Source organism: Ambystoma mexicanum, chromosome 7q (genome assembly GCF_040938575.1).
Source record: "Ambystoma mexicanum isolate Mex_15411 chromosome 7q, UKY_AmexF1_1, whole genome shotgun sequence".
NCBI lineage: Eukaryota > Metazoa > Chordata > Amphibia > Caudata > Ambystomatidae > Ambystoma > Ambystoma mexicanum.
In genome coordinates this window covers 726,938,378-726,951,043 of record NC_090941.1, presented here as the reverse complement: position 1 = coordinate 726,951,043, position 12,666 = coordinate 726,938,378, and the positions used below count along the sequence as shown (strand labels likewise).

Here is a 12,666-nt window from a genome sequence, read left to right as displayed (position 1 = left end):
GATCTTATGATGATCCGAAACACGTTGGCACAACTCTAAAGACAACACCTATGAGTGGAGCCTATTAGGATGTTTTACTATTGGACATTTGACTCACTGTAAACAACAGTGAATACTTGTGTGAAGAAGATAAAACACAACTGTATATTGTATCATTTTGAATGTTGTATTTGAAATCAAGTTTCTTTGAGAATTACGATATTTAGAACCTGATTGTTTTGCAATTAGGTGGTCTCAGGGATTTTCAACTTTTTTGCTTTGTCTGTTTTTGAATTATATGTATGAAAAAGCATTGTATATATGGCATTTATTTGAAAGTATGCATGGACTACAACGTTATACACTCTAAGAAGGTATTGATTATCTACCAAATTACTGAGACTCACTTTTCACTAAGAATTTAGGGATTTTATTTCATATCCCATTGGAGTACTTATAGAGGTTAACCTGCTGACATACAACAGGACTTGTTTTTTGTAAACCAGACAACATTCATAGCAGAACCTTCAGAGGAAGGAGTTTACATGCACGACTGTGCCGCACATATGGACAGAATGGAAGCTAACATACTGGTCCAAGAAGAGGAAATAGAAGGGGCAGACATGGTCTTTATTGACGGGTGTTCAAGTATAGACCTCAACACAGGAGGGAGACATACTGGGGCTGCAAAGTGTGTTACAAGAACGGGGAGTATGTAACAGCATCACAGCAGAGGTTACCATCGCACAATTCATCGCAGGCAGCAGAACTAGTGGCCATGATCAGTGCATTGAACATAGTGGAAGGGCATGCAGCTAATACATTTTTGGATTCAGCTTGCCTGACAACCACAATACAATCGGGATTAGCACGGTGGGAGAGGAGGGGGTTTAGGAGGAGTGACAAATTCCCAGTAAAACATGCAGAGTTGCTCTGGCGACTAATTGAAGTATTGAAGCTGCCATTGGAGGTGGCGATAATAAAATGTTCCGCCCACACAGGTGAGCAGGACCGGATATCATTAGGAAACGAGATGGCCGGCAGGGGAAACCAAAGAAACGGCCTAGTTACCTGTAGGGATGACCAGACTATACACAGGTACAAAAGAGAATGCAAATAATGGAAGCAGAGAGGGGAAGGGTAAAGAGCACGAGAGGGGGGGGGGTTAATATCATGATAGTAGTACTAATAACAGAACTGCAAGGAGAAGCCCTGCATGAGAAAGTGTAGCACTAGAGGATTGCAGCTTCCTGCCGATGTATCCAAAGAACACATAGCGGCATAAATAAACAAAGGGTGGTATGTTTCAAATGTACATAATCGAGTGATAGAGTTTACGGGGAGGTGTGTGGTGTGTCAGCAGCTTTTTTAAAGACTGTGAGGGGACATTGCTGTGACTATGTTGATATGCAAGATAGATCTATTATAGGTACATGCTTGTGGTCGTCTGTCCATTCTCGGGTTGGATTGAGGCAAAGCTCTGTTTTAAAAACGACTCAGTCTGCAGCAAAGTTCGTAGTACGGGAGGGGTTTTCGAGGTAGGGGTATGCGATGAAATAAGGTCTGATAATGGGCAAATTTTCACCAATTTCCTTTTTAAGGAAACAACCCACCTCTTGGGAATAAAACACATGCTATCCACAATGTACACGCTGCAAGTGAATGGGAGTTGAGAGATTAAATGGCTTGCTTAAAGAACGCTTACCAAAGCTAACCATGACATTGTGCAAGAACTGGCTATATTGCCCTTAGCAACTCACCCGGTGTGGATCATCATTTGACTCTGCACGAAATTGTAACTGGCTGGAGGATGCATGCGCCTGTTCCTCCTGCATGTTCAATTTCGGATGCAAATAAAACGGCACAGGTTTTGAGAGAAAAACTGCAAACCTACCTAACTGAAATGACAAATCCCCATCAATACATTTCCAGCCAGGTTCAACAAGTCGGCCGATCAAAGTGGAATAACAGACAAGTGCACAAAGAGAGGAAGAATTCCCACAAGCACAGCTGCTCTATGCGGGTGATAAAGTAGTCCTTAACGTCGTACGGAGGTGGCAGGAGCCAAGGTTCACTAGCCCTAATGAAGCGGTGTATGCGACACCCACAGCAGTGAAAATGAAAGAAAGGAGGACATGGATGCACATCTCCAGTGTCTGCAAGGTCAACAGCAGCACCACGGAAGAAGAGAGAAAAGCAACTTGATGGGAAGTATTACCCAATTATGATTGACCTTCTTTACAGCCATACGACTTTACAGAAAGCCCACAAGCAGAGGAGGAGATGGGCAGGACTCAGGTTAACTCGGGTGGGGGGAATGGAAGTAAGTATAATCACGATGTGAAAACTATAGGGTTAGGCTTGTTTTGTCTTTTTCTGGTTTTTCCCTTCTGGTTCCGGTTGCATAAAGAAAGTAGGGATGTGCCCATCGACAAAGGAAAGGGGACACGTACTAAGAGAAGTATGTTTAACACTGAGAGGTTTTATGACTCCATTGGGCAAGGGGGAGACACAGCATCTGGAAACTTATGATACGACCAGATGAAAAAGGTGTGGCGAGAGAGCACTAATGGCAGTTGCTATGTGTGATCGCTAATCCCACACGTTACAGGGACACCAAAACAATTTCTGCCACAAGAAATAGCAGAAGAAAAGGGGGGAATGTCTGATGCACCTGTCACTATGCAGAACTCCGGGCCTGTTCCAGGGACATACAGTAGAAGTGCATTGGATAGACAAAGGGTTAGATGTATATGCGTACAGTTCTATATACAGCTGGAAAGCATGGCCAGGGATGAGGCAACGAAGCATGTAATATTAGACTATAGTACAGAAGAGATACAAAGGGGGGAACAATTGGCCACTACCCGCAGGAGGATGGTATTGCAGGATTCGACAGGGCATGATATTCCATGGTGCTGCACCAGACCCCTGATGCAGATCAGGGATTCAACGTTTCACCATGGGAAGTGGCATAGGGGGGAATGATGCAGTGCCGTGCAGAAGGGCTGGTGGGATATGAAGATGGGGTGGTAAAGAAGATAAACAATAATGCAAGGGAATATGGAATGCCAATATACATGTTTTGACATGGATAGACGAGTAACACTGTCCAGTGTGCATAGAACCACTCACACAGCTTTCCTTGTGTTTCAGAGCATCAAGAACAGTCGTACTGGGGATGAACCCTGGCTGCGGGAGGACAATCGGCATCCCATCGTTGCAGAAAGGGGCGGTGGCGGTGATGGACTATTGGTGGGCATGCAGACTTAAAGCTTATGCCCAGCTGCCTCCAGACTGGTAAAGGGTCTGCGTGCTTGTGACCCTCCATAACCCTGCATTGGTCGTGCCCTGGGCAGACCTACCTTTCAGTGAACCTTCTACATCATGGCAGAGGAAAAAGAGGAGAAGGGGAAAGATGAACAAAGGCAAGTGGGAAGAAAGAAAAGGAGCAGCAATTTAATGTCAGCCAAATAATCAGAGTTTAGAAGCATTTAAAACTTTTCAACACAGCATCAGTCTTCTTCACATCCCTACTACTTCCTTGGGTGCAAGCAGCTGTGAATGCCAAATGGCTGCAGATGACCTGCTACGTGGTGCTATAGTTGGCGAATGCAACCGAGAAAGGACTGAACGCAGTGCGGGAAGAGCTTTCTGCTTTGCTTCTGGTGGCAATCCAGAATAGATTAGTTCTGGATCTAATGACTGCAATGGAGGGTGAGGTCAGCCATACAATTGGGAACAGCTGCTGTACAGCACGACCTGCCAACGATACTACCAATGGAACACTTGCACAAGCTCTCAAGGAGATACGTGCACTACATGAGAACATGATAAAAGAAACCCATCATACCGCCTCTAACAGTTGGCTGAACTCACTATTTGCCTGGGTACCGGAGTTGCTGGCAGCTATGTTGAAAATAACTGACCCTGTGATCATTGTGATGCTCGTTGCCTTCTTTGTCGGACAGTGGATCATCAAGCAGTGCGACTGTAGCAGGGGAAATGTACAATATATAATGTCTGCTAATAAAGTAGGTGAAGAAAGTAGCAGATCAGAAAGGCAGCCTGCCAGGGTGAATGGGGAGGTGGGGTGGGGGGTGGAGTTAATGTAGTTTTTGCAGGACCTCCACCAAATGCAGAAGACTATGATGCTGTTTGGGTAGCATGTTCCCTAGATGGAAGGGATTGCAGAATAATTGGGTCCTCACTGGATGGGCACGAGGAAGCAGGAGGGGACATGGACAGGGTAACATGATTATGGATGTCCAAGGAACAGAGTCAGGAGGTGATGGGGAAGAAGGTGTTGATCGAAAGACCAGTCGAAGGGGGGAATGCAATAAAGGTGCTGATTCAGCGCCAGACGGGGGGCGCACCTATCAGTTGTGGGAATAAGAGGATGAGCTGGGACACCCCAAAGGGAGGAAGCAAGGGGGTTGCGGGAAGCTGTAGCCAGCCTTAGGGAACCAGCATGGAAGGAAACAAGGGGGTACACTCTGTATATAACATCATATGGTCACACAGGAACTTGCTGAGTAAAAGGGAGGGAATCAAAAAATGCAGGTAGGCGCACTCCATGGGGGCCCCCTAGGTGGGTCTCTCACAGTAGGTTAGCTTTTTAACACACTGCCCGCGCGCATCGGCTGAGAGAGGGGGAAACTGCACTCAGGATGCTTATCTCCAGCAGAACGTGGTCACTGGGAGCAGCACCGGGCGATACCATCAAGGACGTTGATCCAGTCCCACGGTTATTGGCAGCAGCTGGTATCCGGGGAGAGAGGCACAACACATCACTCCTTGGCCCTAGGGTGGTGGAACCAGAATGTGGGGTGGAGGGGAGTTCTGTTCCACTGTGCTGTTTGATTTGTGCTTGCCCAGCTGTAATAAATAGCGTTACTTTATTGCCTGGTGTATGCGTGACCTTTAATGGGTGGACTGTGTCGTCCGATAACTGTGCCTAGACCAAATACACCCACCTAAAGGAAAAGCTACTTTGTGATTGAATAAAGGAAAACCTGTGCAAATTGAAACTAAGGAACTGAACTTTATGAACTGGTGAACTGTCAAACTGAAGAACTGGGAACTGTCACAATGAATTGTTATTTTGGAACATTAACTTTCCTGAAGAATTGTGGTGTTTTAGAACTTTTATAGATATGAAAGCTTGGGGAAGGGACCCCCTATTTTGTAAAGTGAATAGTTTAAACCTTGGGGAAGGGAAAACCCTTTTCCTTCAGAGAGCTCACAGTAACTCTGAACTTTAATTTGAGCACTTATTTGATGCTGACATCTCTACATATTGTATAGAGATAAATGTGAGTGAAGTATAGGTTTTGGACACACATACATTTGCATTGAACTTCCTGACAGACTATCCTTATTTATTTTGGTAGGGAAATCCCACCTAAGCATAGGGCCAGTTAGGCCGTTTTTCCAACCCTCCACTTTTAATTAATAAAAGTTTGTGCTTCAAATCTTATTCAGTTGTCTGTGTCTACTTCATGATGCCTTCACAAGGTGCCACCCTCAGTGTTAAGTCACAAACCTTTCCTATAATATTCCCTGACTCTGACAACTCTCAGTTCGTAAAACCAATGAAACTAAGTGTCAAAGGATCCAACCCACTATGGACTTAGGGCCCATGATGCCTGTGGTACTGGAACGAGGAAGAGGGACTTAGAGTTGGTAAATATCAGAAGTACTGCTGACCAGAATGTGCAGTCTAGTTGTTGCAGAACAAAACATACGAGCGGGACATTTAAACTCAGGAATGAGTTGCAGCTGGAGAGGAGATATACAGGAAGAGTAGCGGAAGCAGAGGCAGTCTAGAGGGCTGCGATTGCTGCAGAAGGAAAAATGCCTGCTGATGTTGAAGTGAGAATTGAAGGCGTGCAAAATTTCAGAGTGCGCGCTGCAGGAAGCAGCGTCCGGAAGTGAACCCTGGCCCAGGCGAGACGTGTGGCGCTTGGTGTGCGAGAGATCGCAGAGGATCAACAGAGCTGTCTAAGCTCCAGGGAAGAGCTGTTCAGTCTGCTGTAGGTACGCAGGAGCTGGAAACAGTGCGCAGGATACAGGAGATGCACTGCAGCAGCTGACAATAAAACACAGATGCAAAAGAAGAGCTGTGAGTTGGCCTGAACTTAAAGGTGACCCCAGGGCGCTCCTAGCAGGGCAATTGATGGTAAACAATAATTTTGAATATCGAGCAAATAAAGTGCAGTGGGGACAAGGGTGCAACTACCCTTTTATTGAATACCAAATGGGGGAAACCTGTAGCCCGCATTGCCAGCAGCCAAGAGACCTTAAAGAAACAATACAGAGGCGACAAGGGCACAACTCCCCTTTTATGGGATACCAACTGGGGGAACTAGGTAACCCACATTGCCAACAGCCCAGAGGCTGTAAAGTAGCAGCTAAGAGGCAGCTTGGGCGCATTTCTCCTTTCTTGAGTTTCCAGTTGGTCGAAACCTCGAACCGACATTGCCAAGAGTCATGGGACTATAAAAAGCAGCACCCATTACTCAGCCCTCCTCACATGGGATACTGGTGTGGAGAATCTTGAAACAGATATTGCCACTAAGCTCTGTTGTAGTTGTAGGAGTTTTCCTCCTGCCATGCAAGTATACTGGGAAAGAAGATGATGATCTGAAGAACTGTATTTGTGGCAAATAGGTTTGGTGGAAATAACTTGTTAACTATGATGTGTTGATAAACTTTTGCCTCATCAAAGTTAGTTGCTGTGCTATCCTGACAAAAGTATTTCATTTGAAGAATAAGTGTGACATGCTAATAGTTTGTTTGCATTCTGAGAACAATTGCCTTGGTATATGAACTTGTGTTTTGAGATAGACACATTTGTCCTACCAAGAAGGATACTGTGGAAAACAGTTGTCTTGATTTGTGAACCAATTACCTTACCAAGAAGGATATTGTGGGAAATAACTACTGCTTTGACCTTTAAACCAGGGTTTGTGAAAGAGGCATTTTACTTTATCAAGTGGAAGAAATCAGTGGATGGAAAAGACATGTTTTATTACATTGACAGAACTTTAACAAGGGTATTCCTGAATTGATCCAGGGGATGGGAACCCAACACTGGTCACCTTTAGTGTCTTCTACGTTTGAACTATTATATTGTTTTGTGGAACTGAAGACCGCCAAATATTCCTTGTATCATTTTGTTATATGTTTTAGTGTGAGGGTCAGAAATTATTAGACCCTAAAGAAATTAATTTTCTTTAGTTTTAGTTTGCTAGGCAGGAACATCCTTGTTAGGATAGAGATAGATAGGCGTTTATCTCCACTCCTTTTCATTTAATAAATGGCAAACCTTCAGAAAACAATATTTTTGTGTCCGTCTTGCATTTCTGACAACTCACAGCTATGCCCGTCACAGACTAGGTAGAGGAGTGATTAAGCAAACATTGTCCAGACGGGTAATGGAATGCACCTCTGAATGCTATTCATTTCACAAAAGGAGTAGCGGCTACATCAGTGCTACAGAGATCGATACCAATTCAAGGCATACGTCAGGCTGCAACTTGTTCTTCCTTACACATTTTTCTAAAACAATATTGCCTGATCAGCATGTCGGGTCAGGGTGCCAGTTTTGGATGAACAGTGCTTCAAACCTCTGAGATCATCCACGTGAGCTTGCTCATTCTCCCTTCGTCTTTTTAATTACTGCTATGGGAGTCCATGTAAGATGAAGAATCTGTGGGAGGAAACAGTCCATTAGAAGAACAAATTACTTACCCCTGGTAATGTTCCATGGATGTTCCTCCTACAGATTCCTCATTGCCCTCCCATCCTACCCCTCTTACAAAGAGAGATCTCTTGTTTCTTCGCTTTCAATGTGCAATCAGTTCTTTATGCACTTGCCCAAAACAATTGAGCACTGAGGAGAAAAAACAAGGAACTGAGGCAACACGTCATGATGCAAGCTATTTATGTCGACATCTACGTCCCATCCGAATAAAGGTTTGACTAGCGCCGAGGGACTCCGACGACAACTATTTTTTTTTTGTTTACCAGTCTAAGCAGTAAATTATATCGAAGATGAGGATTCCATGGGAGAAACATCTATTGGAAAGAATATTACCCATGTATAAATGTGTTCTTCAAATGGTTATTTCTCCCATGGATTCCTCATCAATGCTCCTGCCTACACAGCTAAATAAATTACGCGAATATCTTTGATTGGAATTTTAGCAAATTCCTTTCTCAGTGTATGGCATTGATTTTTGGAGGTTCCAGGTTTATGTAGAGATGACGTCACTTCTTGCTCACAGGGATGCCAACGATATGTGATGGCGCCAGTTCCGAGCCTCATGCCACTTGGCTTTTTCGGACATACGGAACCTGTAGTAGGCATCATTTTATCAAAGTGCATTACCAAAGGTAGGTAATTTCTCTATTTTTCAGCTTAGTATTCTAAAGCCAGAGTTTTTAATTTTTGTTATTCAGTCTTCTTTGTTTTCCTTTGTAGGAGTTGTCAAAGTTTGGAAAGTGGGGACACTGGACAGGCCATTAGTTATCAGAATTCTCTGATTGCATCCTCCAGCTGTGACACATACCTGTCTCTAAACGATGCATTTGTTTCTTCCATGCAACACTTGGAAAATGAATCCCCCATCCCGCCGGATTCGTTTGCCGTCTGTGCTCAGTTAAAAAACATGAAACCTAAAGAAGGTGCTTTGTCTTTGCATCAAAAAAGTCTTGCTACTTTACCTCAGGCATCCTCTTCCCCAGATGTGATAATTGAAGAAATTATTGATGAGAACGATGAAGGTAAGCTGATTATTTCAAAAATATTTTGTATGTGTACCCTCATGCCTACTTGGGATCACTGATATTGCCTTTTGTTTGAAATGCCAAATGTGATGCAGTGTGTGCCTGTGTCAAGTTAAATAATACAAATTGCAACATGTTGAATTTGTTAATGTTTTTATTTTGTTAGTTTTTCTGTCTGAAAGCATCAGTGAGATGCCAAAGAAACTAAAGAAATCTGTGAATACATTGAGAAATTCTGTTCTTCTTGAAAAACGAGCAAGTACGTATTTACATTTTAGATGCATTATTTGAGAATATAATGTAACTGTTTTTATTTCCTCTTATTGTTTATAATGATCACCAGCAGCAGGTTTAGTTATTCGGTCTAATGTATTGGTGATCAATGCATTGCTACTTTAGGCAGAGCAATTTATTTATTCTTTTAATGACTGTGTGTGGCTGATGATAAATGTAATGCATTGAAGTGCTATGATCTCTTATGCATGGCACTGCAACCTGCATGGTTATTGCAAGTCCTGATCTATTAACTCCAGTTATGGCTAATGGTTAATGGCAAATCCGGTTAATGGATTTGCTTTCCAAAAGAACCTTTCATCACCAAAAGCGCTATTTTGCCCTCCAATACGATGTTCAATGCACTCTGAATTTGAAAACTTGTTTTAATCTTGAAATTGTTGTTATATCTTTGCTAATGAATAAATATGTATGTATTTGTACTACACAATACGATTTTGCAAGTGTTTGTTCGAATGAAAAATCAGCCACTTGCTACCCTCCTTTAATCTTAATCGATCCCTTAAGGCTTATTAGTTATAAATTTATGTAGCACATCATACGGATTACTCCTGCTTTTAGCCACTTTAAAAATGGATACCAAATTTAATGGCCCTCTTTGACATGAGGTGGTTTATTAATTGAGTTCTCTTATGATCTTATGACATTTTATAGCAGAAATCCATTTTGAGGGTCCTGCTGTCCATGTTATGTAACCCCCTAAACCTCTGCTTTTTTCCCCCTTTTGATTTTAGAATCCAACCTTTTTGTGGTTAGAGGGACTTTTACTGAAGTTCCCCTACCACTGCAACCTATTTTAGTATATGTTCCCACCATGCCTATGGCTCTCTGGGCAGGCCCACCATTTGGGCATTGAGATGATAATATAACCTAGATTGGCTTTGGAGGGTAGGCCCCCCACCTGCCCTCCCCTGTAACCTTTCTCTCTTCTGCTCTATGTTCCGGCATCTGTAGCTCTTATGTCCATGTTATCTTTTTCATCCACTCGCACCCTTTTCTGGATTCATCAGCAATTCAGTATGGGCCTGATTATCCCCTTGTTTTTTTGTAGCTGCTGACGCTTTCTGTATTGTCTGTGCAGCTGGATATGCTTGTATTTTGATTTAAAACTAATTAATATTTTTGAAATAAATAGCTTTTACCCTAAAAGACCTATTTTGGGATTCAGAAATTGTCAACTGAGCTCATTTTCTAAACTGTTGCCACATTGAAACGTGTGAGGCTTAACAAAAGCAATTGCAGCATTGTACAAGTCATTGCTGAAGCAATCCTGAGTACTGTGCTCAAGCACTAAAGTGCTGAGGAGGTATATGTACTTTATAGTTTACACACTTCTGAGGTTAAGGACACATCTCATTTTGAAAGATAAAAATGATAAACATTTAATTTATTGCTTCTCAATGTAATAGTTTTATCTGAGAAAGGTGAGCTATGGTAGACCTTTAAATATATCATAGGTAAAACATCTGGTGTGGAATTATGCGACTGACCACTGTGGTTTGGTTCTAAAACATCAAGACCTGAGGTCCTATTTGCTGCTGATAGGCTCAGAGGTAACATGGATAAGTTCTTCACATGAAAATGTGCGTTTGGTACTGCCGTCTATTGTGGTGAGGTGCACGTGGACACACTTTGTAGGTAAATTAAAAAGACTTGGGAAATACATTATCGAGTACCTATGTTATGGGAATAAAAGGTGAGTGAATACAAATTACTCATTACCCGCACTCAGATCTGACAGTCAAGTATATGTATTTAAAATTCAGCCCAAACTGGAGCAGCATGAACATTTAAGTGGTAGCAGAACATCCACTGTTCATTTTTTGCATTTGGCAGCAAACAGGCTGCTTTTGAACATTCCAGACTTGTGTGTGCTTTGATTGTACCCAATGTACTTGGGGATTTGTGTGCTGGAGCCAACATCTCTGGGCCACGTACATTTTATTGGTCAAGCATCAGTGTTTAACCACCTACTGCTAAAGTGGATGGAGCCTACAGCAAACATGCTCACCCTTAACAATTAAGGGGTTTAACACTGTAACACTACTTGGGTGAAGATTGAAACTCAATTAATAGCTCCAATCTCCTTATCCCACTTTAATGAGACTTCTTCTTGGCCGAATGTCAAAAAATGTTCTCTAGTACACCTTTTTAAAATCACCTGGACACATTTTTAGAAACTTCATATGGCCAGGCAGCTTCAGGTAATATAGAGATTTGATAGAAGTGCTTTTCCGGTTAGACTTGATCCCTCCATTTTTCCTAGATGGTATTCTAATAGTATTTAGCAAATCATTCATTTATTTAACAACTATGTTGCTGTCCCTTTCACACAGTTGTACTTGAAATGTAATCTAGTTTCTTCTGATCTTTCACCATGCTATTCACTTTATTTCCAAAGCTTTCCCCAATTCTTTGCAAAGACTTACTTTCAAATTAATGAGTAGTTTTTCCACTAAAGCTGCCAAATTATATTCTATTTTGAACGAAACAGATGGTAAAAATCATTTTAGTACTAACAGTATTAAAGAATGTGAAAGTGACTGGGGTTTGCATCTTTCCCGGATATTTGGGAGGACATTTTGAACAATACCATACTACTTCTGTTTCAGCCAATTTAACCCAAACCAACTTCTAGAGGATCTATACCTCAGACCGGTATACGTAAAAAAAAAAAAATAAAAAAAAAAATAAACTGTTTGAGAAAGACTGGGCATGTACTATAGATCAGATAAAGCAATATTCAACTTACATCGAATATGCCAAATTTCCCCAGAAGCGTGTTCCCTGTAGGAGGTACATCTGTATTTTTCCATGTGTAACTTTAAGAGCTCAATACATGAGATTTAAACTGAATCAGTACCACACAAAAGAAAGATGTGGCAAATGGGCGAACAAACCAGTTGTAATGCAAGACCTGAAATGTCGATTTCCCGGTTGTCTTGAGTCCTTGGAGACATTGAAACACTTGATTTTAGAATGTCAACATTTTAAGTCTGCACGCTCAATGTCTTTAATGAAATTTGTAACACTTGATTTTGATGACTCCAAAGAAAACGTGTGGAAAAGGTTGATGAATTGCAATTACTATCCAATAATATTTGCATTAGGCCATCTATTAAGGAACATTGAAAAGGAGTTAGCCATGTATGCTTGAAGTATGCTTATGCTTAAAAGAGGAATTGGATCTTCGCGAGAGTTTTGATATGAAAGTTAAGACAATGATTGTTTTGTTTTTTATGTGATGAAAAAAGATATGAACTGTTTTTATATTGTAAATAGATAATTGATTCTTTAAAGAAAGTACGATTTTTGTAAAGGTTTTATTAACCAAACACAAATAAAAAAATGTAAAAAAACAAATTCATATTGTACTGTGCTTACCTCACTTCTTTGAGAAGTTTTCGATTAACACTTTCAATCTTTGTTGGTCATGCCATGGCCCAAACCGCTGATTTTCTACATTCTATTTTTTATTGTAAATTTGTGTTGGCCTTCTGGGAGAAAGTGTGGGATTGCTTGCATACCATTTTAAATTTTCACAAACCACTAACCTTATGTAATGTAATGATTGGAACTCTTATTAATCCTACATGAGCG

The 12,666-nt window shown here is 41.6% G+C and overlaps 1 protein-coding gene across 1 annotated transcript in view; it reads left to right on the top strand.

Annotated features, from left to right (window-relative positions):
* The window catches only part of RNF17 (ring finger protein 17), a 3,777,565-nt gene that overhangs the window by 1,092,101 nt on the left and 2,672,798 nt on the right, over nucleotides 1-12,666 (top strand). Inside the window, exons 13-14 of the mRNA XM_069639339.1 lie at nucleotides 8,468-8,769; nucleotides 8,939-9,031. Coding sequence (XP_069495440.1) covers nucleotides 8,468-8,769; nucleotides 8,939-9,031 — 395 coding nt within the window. The remainder of the gene's footprint in view (nucleotides 1-8,467; nucleotides 8,770-8,938; nucleotides 9,032-12,666) is intronic.